Source organism: Betta splendens, chromosome 15, assembly GCF_900634795.4.
Source record: "Betta splendens chromosome 15, fBetSpl5.4, whole genome shotgun sequence".
Classification (NCBI taxonomy): domain Eukaryota; kingdom Metazoa; phylum Chordata; class Actinopteri; order Anabantiformes; family Osphronemidae; genus Betta; species Betta splendens.
In genome coordinates, this window is record NC_040895.2 from 19,057,925 (window position 1) to 19,075,065 (window position 17,141).

The window sequence follows — 17,141 nt, forward strand, 5'->3', positions numbered from 1 at the left end:
GGACGCTGTGGTTAGGTGGCTTGTGGCTTACAGTGTGCTTCAGTTTAGTATCTAGATTCAAATTGGTACAGACACAGACTCTTGATTATTGAACAGACCCATTTTAAAACCTTTAGTTCTTGCTGTAAGAGTCATTTTCATTAATCTGAGTGTTTCTGTGCAGGGAGTCATAATGAGCCTGAATGACAGCGAAGGTGTCATCAGGTCTGACGAACACGGGGATCTTCCCTTCGACATCAAAGAAAACTTCAGCGACGTTGAGTTCACAGCTGAGGACATCAATGAGGAAGTCGAGTTCACTGTCATCACGGTAAATAATTTGATATTAGCAGCTAAGAAGTCACACAGGTTCTGGTCATTTAATTAGAGTATTATCAAAAAGTTTATTTAGTTCACTCAAAAAGTATATTTTATTCATTCATTACACACAGACTGATGATGATTATAACGGACAACTAACAAACAGCCCAAATTCAGTGTCTCAAAAATTAGAATTTTACTTAATACAAAGAAAGGATTTTTAGAAATCTTGGCCAAGTGAAAAGTACAAATATGAAAGGTATGAGCATGTACATCACTCAATACTTGGTTGGGGCTCCTTTTGCCTGAATCGCTGCAGCAATGCGGTGTGGCATGGAGTCCATCAGCCTGTGGTACTGTTTAGGTCTTATGAGAGCCCAGGTTGCTCTGATAGTGGCCTTCGGTTCTTCTGCATTGTTGGGTTTGGCATATCACATCTTCCTCTTCACAAAAGCCCATACATTTTTCTATGGAGTTAAGGTTAGGCAAGTTTGCTGTCCAATTAAGAACGGGGATACCATGATCTTTAAACCAGGTACCGGTAGCTTTGACACTGTGCATGTGCCAAGTCCTGTTGTTAGGTGAAATCTGCATCTTCATAAACTTGGTAAGCAGCAGGACGCATGAAGTTCTCTAAAACTTCCTGTATATGGCTGCGTAGACCTTTGACCTCAGAAAACACAGTGGATCAATACCAGCAGATGACATGGCATCCCAAACCATCACTGAATGGAAACTTTACACTGGACCTCAAGCATCCTGGATTCTGTGCCTTGCCTCTCTTCCTCCAGACTCTGGACCCTGATTTTCCAAAGCAAACTCATCAGAGAACATAAGTTTGGCACAGGGAATGTGGACGGATTTGGATATACTCTTTTAATAGTAGTGTTCATGCTTCATTGAGGCCTCTGTCTTTTGTTGTTCATCAGCTGAAGTCAGGGAAGCGGGCTGTTAGGATCTGCCGGGTGAAGGAGCCGCTCCTCCTGACGCTCTGCACCGCCACAGCAGCCGCAGCCTCTGAGCAGCCAGACGCTAACGCCTCTTCAAATGGGAAGGATAACTCTTCCTCCATGCCTGCAAAGGGGAAGACCGAACAGGAGGTGCCTCCAAACATGATGCTCGACCCGGAGCTGTATGAGGGCATCGTGAGCCAGCCCATCATTGAGCCCACTGTGAGTAGTGGATTCATGCTACATTTTTTTTTATCAATCAACATCATTATATATTATAATTTACACATGCACATCGACAGTTTTAGTTTCAGTAAGTAACTAGGTCCAACCTCTATTTCTGGCTGTGACAGGTTAATACTTGTTTGTACTGAGACCCTCCAAAAAACACTCTGACCTGGATTATGGGTATAATTCTGGTTTGCTTCATTGAGGATGAAGGGCAACATTCATAAAATCTAGCTTTAATTAACTTTGATAAAACTTTGACACTAAATCTTCAGGAGTTGACTGGGGCACATGTACACAACCAGTGAGTTTCCTCAGGAAGCGGTGTGCGGTGGCTATTGTTAGTTAGTCTTAGTCCACCCACATACAGAGTTTCTGTCATTATTAAGGGACTGTAACATAGTCAGGAAAGGACTCTTGTGGTTTATGTCTGTTTGAGACGACGTCTGCTGTCTCCTGTCTCATTTGTTCTCGCTTGCCATTTTCAGGCCACTTTGCCAGGTTACCCGGGTCAGATCCACGCCAATATCGGCCCAGTCAGAACCAATGTGACTTTTAACCACCGGGACTGCGGTGTGACACTGCTGAAGAATGACCATGTGTTGATCAACCTCCTGATCGATAGAGTGACGAGGAAGAGGAGAGCGGCGAACATCAAACCCAAAATCCCCTTCACCTTCAGCTACACCAAGGAGACTCGGGAAATGGTTTGTTTTGTTCTCTTTGCCAGTAAATCAGCAGTTGGTAAAACAACTCTATCATTGAGGCCTTTTTTTGGACATTCTTTTTGTGTATTTTGTTCTTATATATTTGTTTGGGTAATAAATCATCTAATGCCATTTTCTGGCCCCTGTCATACATACATACATACATACATACATGCAGAGACCCTTCTGTTCACTTTTGACCCTCATTCTGTTGCTTACACGTTGTCACCTAAAAAAAGATGGAACTGTCTTTCAGGGTGTCATCACCTTTTTGGGACCTAAAGAAGGCATTTTGAGCTCAGAAAATCACGGTGAGCTTCCCTTTGATGTCTGTGAGAACTTCAGCGACTCAGAGTTCAACTCCAATGACATCGACAAAGATGTTGAGTTCACACCAACCATTGTGAGTGTGACAGACCTGCCGAACAAACACAGGGCAAGAAGTGACGGTTTCTGTCCTCACGTTGGTTTTTGTTCTCTGCAGGAAAAAGGGAACAAGAAAGCAATACGGTTACGAAGAATAAAAAGGATGGAGGACAAAATCTTGGAGGAGCAGAAAAAACGTGAGGAGGAGGAAAAAAGGAAGAAATGGGAGGAGGAGGAGAGGAAGAGACAAGAGGAGGAGAAGGAGGCAGAGAGAAAGAAGAAGGAGGAAGTGGCAGCAGCATTGGCTGCCGCGAAAGGCAAGGTGAGAAACGGATGATTCCCACTCACACTCTGTTTCCCCATCCTTTTTTCTTCAAATTTCTCATTGAGTCAGCTGTCAGCAGCAGAACCAATTGGTTTAGACTGCATGATGCCTGCATGTTTTCTTGTAGTGGACCCCACTTGGCTTCTCATTAAGAGACCCACACTCGCTGGATGACGTCAGCAAGGAGAGATTTGATGGCACCGTCCTTAGGGCCATTTCCAAACATCCACCTAAAGTGATCAAAAAGGAGCCAGTAGACCACCAAGCAGGAGGCGGTGCTCAGGAGGAAAAGGTCTGTTTTATACATGTAAAGAACACACTGAAAATGCAAGGCAGTCTCTCAAGCTTTATATGTATAAGACATGCCTGTATGTTTGTAGGTTTTAATTAAAGTTGAGGAAATTGATGATGAGGCGCAAGTAACGGAGGTTAAATGTGCCAAGGATGGAAATAAGGCAGGACAGTCGTCTGTGAAGGAGGAAGAAGAGGAGCTGAAGAAGAATCAGAGTGATAGAGCTGCAGATGTGGGTCGACTCGTGATGACGGTCGATGGTGAACAGAAACAACTTTCCTTTGAACCCAAAGATCTGCTGACCACAGCCACCATGCTGGACGGAGACAAGGTGAGAGGAGTTGTGAGATCTAAAGGATTGGGTGTGATTATACAGAGGTGTGCTTTGTGTCATGTGCCACTGCCATGTACTTGTTTTTTTTCTTTGGGCTTTATTTTATTCACACAGTGAATAGTGAGCACAAACTACACCCTGCTAACAGTTATACAGTCATTCTAGCCTTCATGGAGGAGGATTCATTCATTTTGATCCTGAACTTGTCTGTGAAGGTACGCTTTAACATTGCCACCCACCGGGAGACCAAAGAAGAGCGAGCAACATATGTGGAAATTCTGCCTGCCTCCTTTGAAGAGTCTATTGAGCAGCGCCGAAACGTAAGACTGAGTCTGTGGAAACATAAGGTTAAACCAAAGGCTGGTGACTAAGTGTTTGTTTGAGCTTAATATGGTTTTCATGTAACCAGGGCATTGTGATTGAGTTCTCAGAGGACTCTGGGCTCATCAAGTGCTCCCAGAACCCCCAGCTTTACTTCCATATGTCAGAGGTTATTGAGAAGAAGAAGCTGGAGCTGAACGAGAAGGTTGAGTTTAGCGTTGTCCCGGTGAGTTCCCTGCACCTAGGCACATAATGGTCAACTTATGAAACAAGACCACATCTGCCACATGAACTTGTGGTCATGGGTGAGAAGATGTTTCACATTCAAACCTAAAGACTTTCAGTTCTGACTGACTGGAAGGTTTGTAGACCAGCACTAGCCGCATGCCCTTCCTGACACAACCCTGGTCTGATGTCTCTTTATTCCTTGTGCCAGGTCCTGCTAGATGAACAAACGTACATTGTATTAAAAAATAAAAATCACGTTGGAGTGTTAATGGTTTGTATCCACTTGCGTTAGACTAGTTAGACGTGGACTAGCTATTACCACAGTTAGTGATGTAATTAAATACAAAATAGCTCTATGATGTTCTGAATTTCCATAATAATAAGTGACGTTACTGCTTTCAATTAAAGTTTTAACCAAAATATGTCACCATGTTCCTTTTACGTTCTCTTTGAATCTCTTCTACATGGGAAAAGTAAGCGTCATGTCATTGGTCAGCAGCCCTGGCCTCCTATTGGCTGGTGATTTTTTAATAGGATTATCTCGGGTCGTAGAAGCGAGAGCAAGCGTGAGACTGATTGAAAGCGAGCAGCAAGAACTGAGGGCAATAGACAGTTGAAGAAGCGGCGGGACAATAGCCCTAGAGGTTTTTTTTAAATTAGACCATCTATTCATTATCCAAGCTGCTTGTCCTAAACACTGATGAGACATCGGGCAAGAGGTGGGATTTACCCTGGACAGGGTCATACTTACAAGGACAGTCAGTTAGGTCATGTTACCTGTGAGCATTCTCACGTCTTCTGTTTTGGCGCATCAGCAAAAAGGATTTGAATACATGTTTGTATATGATGTGATGAAGACACCCAATCGCATGCCGCAGCAAAGCCTATGCTTGTATGCATGAAGCGCGTGGCTGCTGGAGCAGGTCTGTGCAGGAGTCTGAGGGCAACTCATCCATACATGCAGCTCATCCGTTAATTGGCTGAAATGTTTCCAGTGCAGTGTAGAGAGACCCTTCACCCTTACAGTTTGACCGTTTTAGGGTTTTTGCTAATGGGAGGAAACACTCCGCATGAACCCGTGTAGACAGGCCGAATTTGCAGTTATCAGGTTCCACCCAAGTTTTCAGTTTGTTTCATTGTTTTGTTTTTGACCATGCTCAGCAGTGAAGGATGTATGATGTAAAGCTCTCTGGAATCTAATGCCTTAGGATGCATAATGTTCTTTTCATATTTCTGAGGAAGACATTTCTATTGTTTCTTAAAGCATGAAACAGCGGATGGTGGACACCAGGCCATCAGAATTAAACGTTATACAGAGAGCGTTTTTTTCCCTGTTCGCAAACTTTGTGGTGTCGGTGCAAACAAAGGAAAGGTAAGTACAAGTAAAATCACATTTACAGAGTATGTTGGCAACAGTCATTCTGGACTTGATGTAACCAAGTATAGAATTCTCTTTTTCTTTTGTGTAACATGAATAACATGAATGTCATGAAGCTAAACAGCTACATACTTAGGGGTTGCTACTGCTCTGGACTGCTTTTAGCTAAAAAGCTTTAATTAGCAATACACACTTTAAAAAAACTGTGTACTGGTTAAAAAGTTTGCTGTGCAAAAGTAGTACTTGTAGTATGTTTTTGTTTTTTGTGCCAGTAAATACAGCCTTATGCAAACAAAAATTTAACTATTATAAAACTTGCTTGTTGCTTCCACAACATTCAAGTAGGTAAGTTATAGCCCCTTGACAAGGCATCAGGCTGGTGGGGCTGTTAAATTAATTCATTTGGTAACTAGCTATTGTAGTTCCATTTAGGACTAACCTCTGACAAGCATGCCCAGTTCAAAGCAGCCTTAGGTGTATTAAGTGCAGCTAGGAATATATTAAACCTGTGCAGAACTTCCTTTTTGTTTTCATGGATTTCTACTTATTTAATTGACTGTTAGTAAATCCCTAAATATTCTATATATTCCCCATTTTCATAGATGACCATCAAGCTGACAAAGCCTTCAGAAGACACAGAGTAAGTAATTATTTAATTATGAAATAAAGTTTTTTTTTTTGTTTGTTTTTTCAGTGTTGTTGTTTTTTTGTTTTTTTTTCATACCAGGAAAGAAAACCCTGAGACGGACAAGTTAAAAGCAGTGGTTAAAAGTCTTCGAGCACAGGACAACAAGACCCGTATGAGCAGACGGGATTGTAATGATACTCGACGTAGATATGGATGGAGCAGAAGTAGGAGCAGAAGTAAGAGTAGAAGCAGAAGTAGGAGTAACAGTAGGACCAGAAGTCCTCCTAGAGACCAGTTTGGGCGTGTCATCAAAAGGAGACGTAGCATTAGCAATGAGAGAGAGCACAAAAGCAGCAGGCATAAGCAAAGCCGAAGCAGAGAGCAGTCGCACAGACGCACCAGGAGTCGCAGTCGAAGCCTAGGCAAGAGCCGTAGCAGAAGCCGCAGCAGGAGCAAAGATAGGAGCAAAGACAAGCCCAGCAAAGGGAGCCAAGCTAGCAGAGACCGTGACGACTCTCTTAAAAGGAGAAAGGACTTGAGTCCTCCTCCCAGAAGGAGTGGAACAATGGACGACGAGCTTGCAAGAAAGAAGCGTGAACTTGAAGAACTGAATGAGATGATTGCCTATAAAAAATCACTGGTGGAAATAGATCCCAGGGGACTGGACCCTGGACAGAGAACTTGCATAGACTATGACCATGGCAGGATTGCTGTCCCGCTCACAGAGTACAGACCTGTCCGCTCCATCCTCAAGAAACGACCTGAGACACCAGAGTACCACCGTCACCCTTCTCAATCATATGATGATCATTATTATGACCAGCCATACAGTCAGTATCCAGATCGGCGCTATAGTAATCGCTATGGTGATTCGTACACAAGCCGCTCCTACCCTGATCGCACTTACACTAAACGAGCATATGAAAGTCCTCACTATGGTGAACCTCCCTATGGTGGCCCGACTTCCATCTGCCGTTATACTGATCGCTATGATGTTTACGACGAACCCTATGATGACAGCCACTATGAACCAGCATATCGGGACCAACCTTATAATAATCCATATCAGCCTCTACAGAAACAGAATCATTCCCATGAACCACCTTCACAGTCAGGCCGGGTTCTAGCCTCAGCCCAACCTCCCCTGAACCATAGTGCTGCAACTTTACCTTCCCAAGCCCCTTTTAAACCACCTTCTCCCACAGATTCACCACCTACAAGTTCTTCTCCAAAACTGAAAAACATGTCTCCAGCTGAGAAACCACCACTGGACCGTTTTCTTGACATGCTTAATAAGAAAGTAGATTCTGGAAGAACATTGGAATCAGTTCAGGTTAATGATGATCTTCTGCCTCATGAGCGGGCCCTTCAAGATGGTAGGGGCTTCTCACAGATTGTGGGATTGACGCGAGAGCAACCCAGTGTAAGTCAGTCTCTAAAAGGAGAAAGTATTCAGCTAAGCCCTAAACAGTACCCACTTGATGGAAAAAGTAAAGAACCAAAAAGCACAAGAGAACCCTATGACAAGATCCAGAGTCTGCTCCGTACAATTGGTCTGAAGCTGAGTACAGGGGATGCTTCAAAACTGGCCGGGCGAGGCCATGACAAAATCAACGATCCAAAGTCCTCATCCACAGAAAGAAGCACTGTGTCATTTGAAAGAGAAGAGCTACGGACAAGTAGAACTGGGTCAGTGGAATCGGACCACGTCCATTCCCCCTCCCCTGTTAGGTCCTCTAGTTTGGAGCCGCTCAGTAGGCATAGGCCTATCTCACATTATGAAGGATTTCTGGATCAGGAGGAGCTGAAGGAACTAAAGAAGGCACAACAGCTGCAGAGTTTTACAAAAACAATGGCGAGTGTCCCCTCAACCATTCCTCCTGTAAAACCCCTTCCTGGTCCTCCACTTGCTTATTATCAAAACCCACATCCCTCAGTCAACTGGCCCCTAGGAATTGCCTCAGCACAGGGCTCCCCTTCCTCCAACATGACCACTTCTGCACCTGATCTACAACTCCAGAGATGTGTGCCTCCAGTACATCCACCTGGACCTCCTACACGATGTCCTGGACAGTCTCCTCCTGGACCTCCACCTCAGTGCCCTACTGGACATCCTTTATTCACACAATCCTCCAGTTCTCCAGTTGTACCTTTTGTTAGCCAGTCTCCTACAGCTTCATCTGCTAAAACCATTCAACTGCAGTCTATAACTACTGCAGCAGAACCACTCCCACCGCCATCTTCAGCAACATCAGGAACTGCAAGCGTTGACCAGATGGCAATCTCCACAACTGTGGCCAGATGCCTTAAGGTCATAGAGACTGTGAAATCTCTAGCTGTGCAGCCACCAGCGAAACCAGCCAAATCAGTCCAATTTAGCCTCCCCACAGAATCTCCATTGGACTCCAGTCCTCAGACCACAACAGAGTCAGATGATGATGTGAAGATTAAGCAGAATGAGAAGGTATGATCCGCAGATGTGTAAAGTACTTACATTTACAAAATTTAGACAATTTTTTTCTTGTTGCTGAAACTGGTTGTTTCAGCAACAAGAAGCATTTAGTTATTGACACAACTTGAGTTGCTGTGGGCTACAGAGTACGGTTATTTAAATAGATCAGTTATTCTTGTTTCTAGATCATAGAGTAGGAAACAGTAAGACTAAAATGGAATAAAGTGTTCACAAGATTTTTTTATTTACATCGCAGCTGGATTTGTTTAACCGTACAGCTCTGGAAAAACAGGAGTTCCAGGAGATGTTAGCCGACAGGAAACAAGGAGAAAATGGCACCGATGGCACACGTTCATCTTCAGGTATTAGTTTGCTAAATTCTTTTTAACCCAACTTCAGATTACAGGGATTCGTGAGTTTAACATCAGTAGCTCTCTTTCAAGATGCATGTATCACTTTTAGAGCTAAATGGTAAAGAAAGAGTTATTTTTTCCCCACAGTTAGCAAGGCTTTGGTGCGAAACAAATGAAGTGTTAAAAGGTTTGACCCAGTAAAACTCGCTTTGGCACACTTTTTTTCTGTCATACGGTTAAAGATTTTGTTAGCACATACTTGAGTTCTCGGTTTATTCAGTCGACATAGGAACGTGCAATGCTAGTTGCTCAAGTGGCCATATTAGGATTAATTTAGAATTTTATGTTATTAAATTGCAATCATTGCCCTTGTGCAACAGTTTATCTGGCTTTGAAAAGACCTGTTTCTTTGCTTTGTTCGCATCCTGTCTGTTCTGAATGGAGAGCTTATTGGCCAGATTATGCCCAGTTGAAATATTAAGGGTAGTGATGTTGCCTGCAAGCATTTTTGTAGATGCCACAACTATAAAAACATTGGGGGCAACATGCATGTTGAGGCTGAAACAGACACACAATTTGCAAACCAACTGCCACAATGTCTATGGCAGATCAACATCACTCCAATGTTTTAGATTAGGAGGCTGACCACATATTAGCGCAGCCTGCAGCTGCAGGCTCAAACCGGGCTGAAGCTGTTGCCAAAGCAGCTAGGATGTCTGTCATTGTTTTGCACTGTGTGTTACGTCCCTTACACTAACCTCCAACTAGGTACAGGTTTGAGTTGTCCTCAGTTTTTACCTGTCCACACGATGAACGGCCTTCAGATTTTTGCAGTAGGGAGTATTTGCGTAGTATTGCTGCAATACAGTACACTTTCAGCCGCTCTTTCACCACAAATCTTCAGCAAGACTAGCCGTTTATCCTGGTGACCAAGAGAAGAAGCCTACTGCAGTCCCACCTCCAAAACGTAATGTCATCTTTATTTTCTTCGCTGTTAACTATAGTGTAAATGAACCTACTTAAATCCAGAAAGTGCAGTTCATTATGTTGAGATTATAATATCAAAAGGTGATTTATTACTTAAAATGCTACAGACGGTTGTTCTAGTTTGAGTTAAAGTCAAATTTGGTTAAAGTATAAGTATTTCAAGGAGCTAAGTTTCAGGACTAGATTTTACTGGCATTGTCTCCAGTTTAATAAATGATTTTGATCTGGTGTCAAGCCTTAGAACTTAGTAGTTACATCTAAATAGTGAAATAGTAAATAGTCTTAGTTTAAGTACAGTTACACTCAGTGTGTTGAAACACCTTTAGTTTATGTCAGGTAGCGAGTCTCGTTACTTGTATGAAGCTATAGTGGTATACTGTCTAAATGGTTTCCTTGTATAAACTCAAAATTACTGACAGCTCCGTTGCATGCGTCATTCAGATCTATCTAGTTACGAGCTTCATGCCACTGAACACGGCTCGAGATGTTTACACCATGCCTGTTGCCGAGTTAACCCGTTCCAATAACAGTGTAATTTGAGATTTTTAATTTACCAGCTGTGTTACAGTAGATACCTTCACTATAGGTGAAAAACAAGTAGACATCCCAAAGACTATAAACAGTCCACACAGTAACAGACAATAGGAATGTGTACTTCAACACTGACCACTGACTGTAAACACCACACAGTTAGCTTTAAAGCTAAATGCTAGCTTGACTGACTGAATTGCCTGCTACATGCTAGTCACACATCAATCATCTTCAGCGTCCAACACAATAGGAGGTATTCAAAGTCCACTAATGGCTTAGTCAGTACTACAGTTGTGGTACCACAAGGTAGTACATGGTAGTACTACTTATTTCAGGGTACACTTGGCTAGCAGTTCTGGCAACTAGGTTTCACATAATACTTTCCAGTAGCATGAATAAATGTTAGAATTTATGGATACAATTTATTTTAGTATATTTAACATATTCAGAAATAATATAAACTAGATGAATAAGTCATAAACTCATGAAGATTGTGATCTTTACATCAAGGCTTGCCCTGGTGCAAGTCAGGCATTTAACACCTGAATAAATAAAAGCTTACTTCTTTTCTTGCCCCTCAACTGTTTGTGTCTGATCTGCCTTTAAGTTCCAGTGCATTATGTAAGCAGGGTTTAATGAGGTAATATTGGACTCGTCAAATTCTTGGTCAGCTGTGCAAGGATATTTTAGCTTTGCTTGTCAGTGGTACAGTACAAGCATGTGACTCATACCTGGCCAAGTAGTTTGAAAACTTATTTTCAATAGTGATTGACCAAAACAATCTCCTTAGTATGGCTAGTATGTAAGAATGAAGGGATATTGAGATCTCGCCATATTTTTTTGTGCAGAGAAATGATCATTTATTCCTCCAAGATGCGGTGGCGGATTGTTTGCCATGGACAATTACATGTAGTGCTTCCTGGTTTCCGCTGTACCTGCAACAGCCAGGCTGAGAGGGGGCGGAGCCAGCCTGCTGCATAATCAATGCCTGAATGTCCTGCTGTAGATTATTTGAAAGACAGCAAGTTCTTCAGCATGCACAGTCAGATATTCATGGTTAGTTGTATAAGTTCAGCGCTAACAAGTTACACCGTATGGAGGAGGATAAGGCTGCCTATAAGGAACCAGCACCCGCAGCTGAGAGCTGGCGCCCGGCAGAGATGCAACATTTTTAACAAAATGTTATATTTTAACAGTGTGTTTAATTAAATACATCTTTTCTAAGTCGTTCAGCAGCTTTTTATTTTGAATCAAAGCAGACAGTTGTTAGAAAGCCACACATTCTTCATTTAGCAAACCCCCTCTTCATCTGCTGTTAGTGGCTGGAAAAGCAAGATGGTTGTCCCTTCCAAAAGTCTCTGTGATGATACGCGACCGGCCTATATTACCTACAAAAGGATGAAATGAATTATTGAATTAGTATTAGAGTTGCTGGCACCCAAGCTAATGTACAGGCTAATGTTAGCAAACTAAACTAACGCTATCCCCAGTAGTCCAAAAGACGAGAAGCAGCAGCTTGTAACTTTACTCAAACTTAAGAGTGCAAGCTAAAACAATAAAAGGTCAAATATATTGCTTACTCAGTGCTCATTCCACCGTTCTGTCCCGGCTGTTTTTTTCTGCTATGTCCTGAGGCTAGTTTCCAGCTCCTCTGAATGTATGTAATCCAAAACTGATCACCGCATATACGCACAGTCAGCAGTAAAATCGGCAACTTCACCGAAGAGACACCGGCAGCTGTAGATTTATTGCAGCACTGGTATATTCAGTTGTGCTTCTATCAGCGCAGAGTCAGGATGCATCTGGCCGTCTGATGCAGGATGCTTGCCTTTTGGCTCTGTCTGACGCTGGCTTTGGGCTCTCTGCTGCGGGTGCCGGTTTCTTACACCTTTTATGTAGGAGTACGAGGCTGCTTGTAACTCAATGGCGCTGTACTCTGGCTCATACAACTAACCACGGATATCAGACTGTGTTATGTCAGAATTATGGAGCAATCTGAGTGTCCCTTCATTCTTAGATATTACCCGAGGTCGTTTTGGTCAACCCTCATTGAAAATCAATGACGCTTTTCTTTTAATAGTTTGAGGCTTGTTAGCAGTTGTTACCAGAAGGTAATACAGTTCTTTTAATATAGGGTAAGACAGTAAGCATAATAATGCTTGTCATGGCACGTACTCTTCTTTTTGCCATTGACATTTGTCATTCACGAATCAGTTTATTACATCTAAGAAGAAATCCTGATGTCACATCTGTATGTTGAGCACATCTGCTCAGGTGGGCAATGATCTGCATTTCCAAGCACACTGAGCATTGACGATTACTTAGGATTACATACAGGTGTCAATATTAGAAAGTTGAAGATTTTCAGGTGAGACTGTCTAGAAGTTGAGTCATGACTTCTGGATATCTTAGCCCACATGCAATGACTGATCATCCACACAATGTTAGAAAGTTCCAACAAAATTTAGAGGTTGCGTCATCAGTACGGTAAGTGCTCCACCCTATATCTAACACCAAGGTATAGGACACTAGGTTTAAATGTCATCGAGGGTGTTTGTAACAAGACAAAGTTTAGCCACTTTTTTAATTAATGTATATATACTGTATTTGTTTTCTGGTGTAATACTCTTTGTATAGTTCTTGGAACCTTGGCTGTAATTTTACTTTCTCTTTCATACAGTTGTCAGCTGCTCAGAGACATTCTAATATACTTTGTGAAGTAGTGTTATGGAAACTGAGACTGGACACAATGATTTAAAACTTTGGGTGTTACAGTAGTGCTGATAGCAGATGTCTCAATAAAAGTTGGTCTTTCGTAGCCACAGTGTCAATATAAGTTTAAAGTGTTTTGTGTGACAGTTCAGGTGTGATTTTGCTGTATCTTTGAATTGGTGCAAACTGGATGACATACAAACTGTCATGTCTTGGTCTGTGTCTGATCATTTAAATCTGCAGTTCTATCAGCCAAACTTCAATAGAGCATTTACTAAGTAAGTCCACTATGAAGCTTGTCGTACATTGAACCTCATCTTTACCTTTAAGTAACCTGCTCAGGTAACGTTGACACACATATGCCACACATATACATAGGATAGACAACCATGTTACCAGTTTATCTCAGGTGGTTTAGACTGGAGAGGTTGAGGTCCGGTATGGAGTCAGGAAAGGATATGAAAAATGAAATGAAAAAATAAATTGTGTCAAAGTAGGATAATGACTTAAGAATTAATTAAGATTAGAAGACAAGTAATCTAACCAGAGCTTGACTATTCTTAATTGCTTTTGTTACTTGTTTTAAATGCATTTTAAACTAAAATTATTTATTTTCTCTAAATCCATATTGGATTGACAGAAAATCAGACCTGTTAAAATCAGGCACATTAGAAAAGCGACACGTTTGAGCTGTACATAGTTCTTTTACTTACAGCTGTGTTATGTTTGAGTCATGTAAACTGATAGCTAGGGAGAGGATGTAGACACAAAGCTAAAGACATCTGTTTCCACATTTCTCTGGTTTGTCATATCATGACCATTGTGTTACCTCACAAGTCAAGGTTTAAATTGAAAAGAAGTTGCACATTGCAGAATGTCAGTGTTGATTGTTTTGACTTTGAAGGTAGGTGCAAGTTTTGATATCTTAATTACTCTAATCAGGCTGTCACTTAAACTTAGACCATGAACATGTTATGTTATTAGTACTTCATTGGGATATTACATTCAAAAGTAACTACTTACTGTTACCATGTATTATTTATGATTAGTAATATTACATGATTGTTAACATTTTCTAGTGGAAAACATTATGTATAAAGGTCTAGGAGTCTGTGGTGACCACTAGTCAGTATTAAATGATGGAGACAGAAATATTAGCATGTTTGAACTAAAATATCTGTAAATATGTGTGTGTGAGGAATTTCAATTTATGAGAAATCCTGAAGAAAGCTCTTTTGATAACAATCCTAAAATAGTTTCCACTTGCTGTTTTGGGATCATATGGCTTGAGGACTTTTGTCTTACAAATCTATTCTTTAACATTTTTAGGAACACCCTTCAGTAGTGGACCCAAGAACGTTTGGATTTGTGGTCATTCGCTAGTGTATTGGGCTGAGTCAAGAGCTAAGTCCCCGGAGGTAGGTATGCTACTAGGCATGGACCCCAGCAAGGTGGCCATCTGGTGGAAGGGCACCCAGGGCATGACATGGTCGCAGCTTTTGTCCCAGCTCCACCAGCTGAAGGTTACCTGGCCTAACCCAGATGTTCTCATCGTACACCTGGGTGGGAACGACTTGAGCACAGATAGTCCCACTGATCTGCTGGCCTCTGTCAAGAAGGATCTCACCTCCATCAAGAGCATCTTCCCTCAGTGTGTCCTTGTGTGGTCCAATATCCTACCACGGAGGGTGTGGCGCCACTCCACAGACAGCCATGAAGTCGATTTGGTCCGGACTACTGTTAATCGTAGAATTCAGAATGTCGTCTCAGAGCTGGGTGGCACCTCGTTGACCCATGACAACATCCGATGTGGCTCAAACACTGGCCTATATAGAGCTGACGGTGTCCATCTGTCACAAAAAGGCATAGACACTTTTAATCTGAACCTTCAAGATTTTTTGGAGAAGTGGGAGGTGGAGGTGAACAAGGCTTCTGAAAAAGATTAAAGGTTTAGGAGCGGTTTCCTGCCATTTTTATATTGTCATTTATTGTCAATTGTTAATGATAGCTGCCAGTCGCCATTTAATTAAACATATAGAAGTGGTGTGTGCAGATTTAGCTCAGTGGAAAACATTTATCAGACTTAAACACCAAATGCTGTTTAAACTATTCTGCTGTTGCATCTCTCTTTCTTCCCAATCAGTTTTCTGTCTCAACCTTTAAATAAACATACTGATAAATACACGTTTTGTTATATTACATATGTTTGATATTTTATGGTGTTAGTGATTTCTGAGGCAGGTAAACATGATTCAAATACACTGACATGTTTTCTCTTTGGACTGTATTTTTAGTTTTGTGATTAAACCTAGTTTTTTTTCTGATTCAGTCATAACATTTTTCATATTAGCTGAAATGTGAAACCAATCCTTTATCTGTGGCTGTCTTTTTTTAAGCTTTCTCATAAGTCAGTAATTTTAATTAAATTTTGCGATATTAGTTTTGAAGTCCTGCCGCCACCACCATTATTTCATAACCCCTCTCAACAATTGTTTATTAACAATAGTCACAGTTGTTATATTAGAGTTGGAGCCTCAGCAATTAATGCTATTAATTTTTATTTATTAGATGATCACAAATGTTGCTTTTTGTCAACATTTTTCAATTCACACTTTTTTTAGGAAACAATGAACATATTCAGTCTTGAATATGTTGAAACAGTTGAGCGTTTTTCCTGATATGTACTGGTTTTTAATTCCTCTGTTTTTAATTTCATTACTCATTCACTGATATTTTACGCTTTCTTGTACCTGTTGGAGCCGACAAGGTGAGTTTTTGTTTTCTCTGCAGATTCCAGTTGCGGTGACGCTCAGAATGGCCGAGGATGCAGCAGATGATGATATCAGTCACTTTGATACTGCTTTCTGTCTGCACCAAAACAGAACACTGTGCATCAGCTGAAGAATGGTTGGTCTCTACAGGAGACCGATTTCTCCAAACTAATTCTAAATGTTCTTATATGTTTATAACAAACAAACATATTTAGCATCATTCGCCATTGTGAATACATGAGGAATTAACCCATATATTTCTGGTTGTTGCTGGTAAGATCTTAATGTTTCCCAATGATCACCACTACCTCAATGAGAAATGATCCGTCGTGGTCTTTGTAACCCTCAGGGTTGTCATCTTTTGTGTAATCCAACCAAGTTGGTGAAAGATTGGTCAAATAAAAATCTAGAGTGCTTTATGTTCAGGTTATTATAATTAATGCTGCACTAGCATCGTTGTCCTTAAAACGTTCTGCGTTCAGTAATACCGCTATTCGTCTGTCGCAATCGTCAAATTAGAGTTTTTAATGTATTTTACGCAGCCACTCACGGCCTCACGGATAACCTACTGCAGAGAGGCACTCCTCAGCAAAGAACACTTGTCTCCTGGAACCTTTCCTATGGTTTTTACAGACTCGGAAGGTTTCACGGAGATCATCTCTATAGGATCTTCAGGAAGCGCAGACGAGGGAAGCGCGCGGGCGCGCTCGTCAGACTGAGACAGCGGGGCTCGCGCACACGCTCCCGTCAATACACCTGGCCAACGTGCGCTCCCTGCAAATAAGATAGATGCGCTTCTGCTCCTCAACACAAAAAACACGGACTTTAACAGATCTGCCGCCCTGTGCTTCAATGAAACGTGGCTCAGTGAGAACATCCCTGACGCAGCGTGGAAAGGAAGCATCCAGACTCCGTGCAGTCATATGGCTTATTGTTGAATGTGCGTACACACTGGACTTCAGGAAGCTGCGCCAGGCCAAGGAAGAAGCCTACAGAAGTGGTGACCGGGTTCCTGTACAGGCAGGCTAGAAACAAGCTGACAAAGGAGGTGAAGGCAGCTAAAAGGAGTTATAATGAGAGGCTGCAGAAGGGCTTAGGGCTTAGAAGCCTGCAGCATATCAGCAGCTACAGGAAACCATCTCCACACCCTGAGGCTAGCAATGGTGGACTGCTTCAGACAGTCCACCATCGTGTCCCTCTCTAAGAAGTTCACCAACACCAGCCTGAATGACTACAGGCCTCTCTCTCTCTCTCTCTCTCTCTCTCTCTCTCTCTATA

At 41.9% G+C, this 17,141-nt stretch overlaps 1 protein-coding gene across 3 annotated transcripts; it reads left to right on the forward strand.

Annotated features, from left to right (window-relative positions):
* The first annotated feature begins 144 nt into the window (after positions 1 to 144).
* Positions 145 to 16,282, forward strand: si:dkeyp-121d4.3 (serine/arginine repetitive matrix protein 2). 3 transcript variants are annotated; one of them, XM_029127686.3, is made up of 14 exons: positions 145 to 310; positions 1,230 to 1,472; positions 1,967 to 2,185; positions 2,442 to 2,588; positions 2,670 to 2,873; positions 3,004 to 3,168; positions 3,257 to 3,499; positions 3,718 to 3,822; positions 3,912 to 4,049; positions 5,316 to 5,423; positions 6,032 to 6,069; positions 6,157 to 8,521; positions 8,766 to 8,871; positions 15,883 to 16,282. In XM_029127686.3, the coding sequence occupies exons 1-14, from the start codon at positions 173 to 175 to the stop codon at positions 15,927 to 15,929; spliced, it is 4,266 nt and encodes a 1,421-aa protein (XP_028983519.2). In that variant the 5' UTR covers positions 145 to 172; the 3' UTR covers positions 15,930 to 16,282. The 3 variants fall into 3 exon arrangements, with proteins under 3 accessions (XP_028983519.2, XP_028983521.2, XP_028983518.2); XM_029127688.3 differs by lacking the exon at positions 15,883 to 16,282 and adding an exon at positions 14,422 to 15,276 and having other exon boundaries at positions 146 to 310; XM_029127685.3 differs by lacking the exon at positions 15,883 to 16,282 and adding an exon at positions 14,422 to 15,276 and having other exon boundaries at positions 146 to 310; positions 3,320 to 3,499.
* The last annotated feature ends 859 nt before the right edge of the window (positions 16,283 to 17,141 follow it).

Coding starts and splice junctions, on each gene's coding strand:
- si:dkeyp-121d4.3 (XM_029127688.3), top strand. CDS start 173: ATGAGCCTGAATGACAGCGAAGGTGTCATCAGGTCTGACGAACACGGG. Junction 2,186..2,441: donor CCAAGGAGACTCGGGAAATG/GTTTGTTTTGTT, acceptor ACTGTCTTTCAG/GGTGTCATCACCTTTTTGGG. Junction 6,070..6,156: donor AAGCCTTCAGAAGACACAGA/GTAAGTAATTAT, acceptor TTTTCATACCAG/GAAAGAAAACCCTGAGACGG.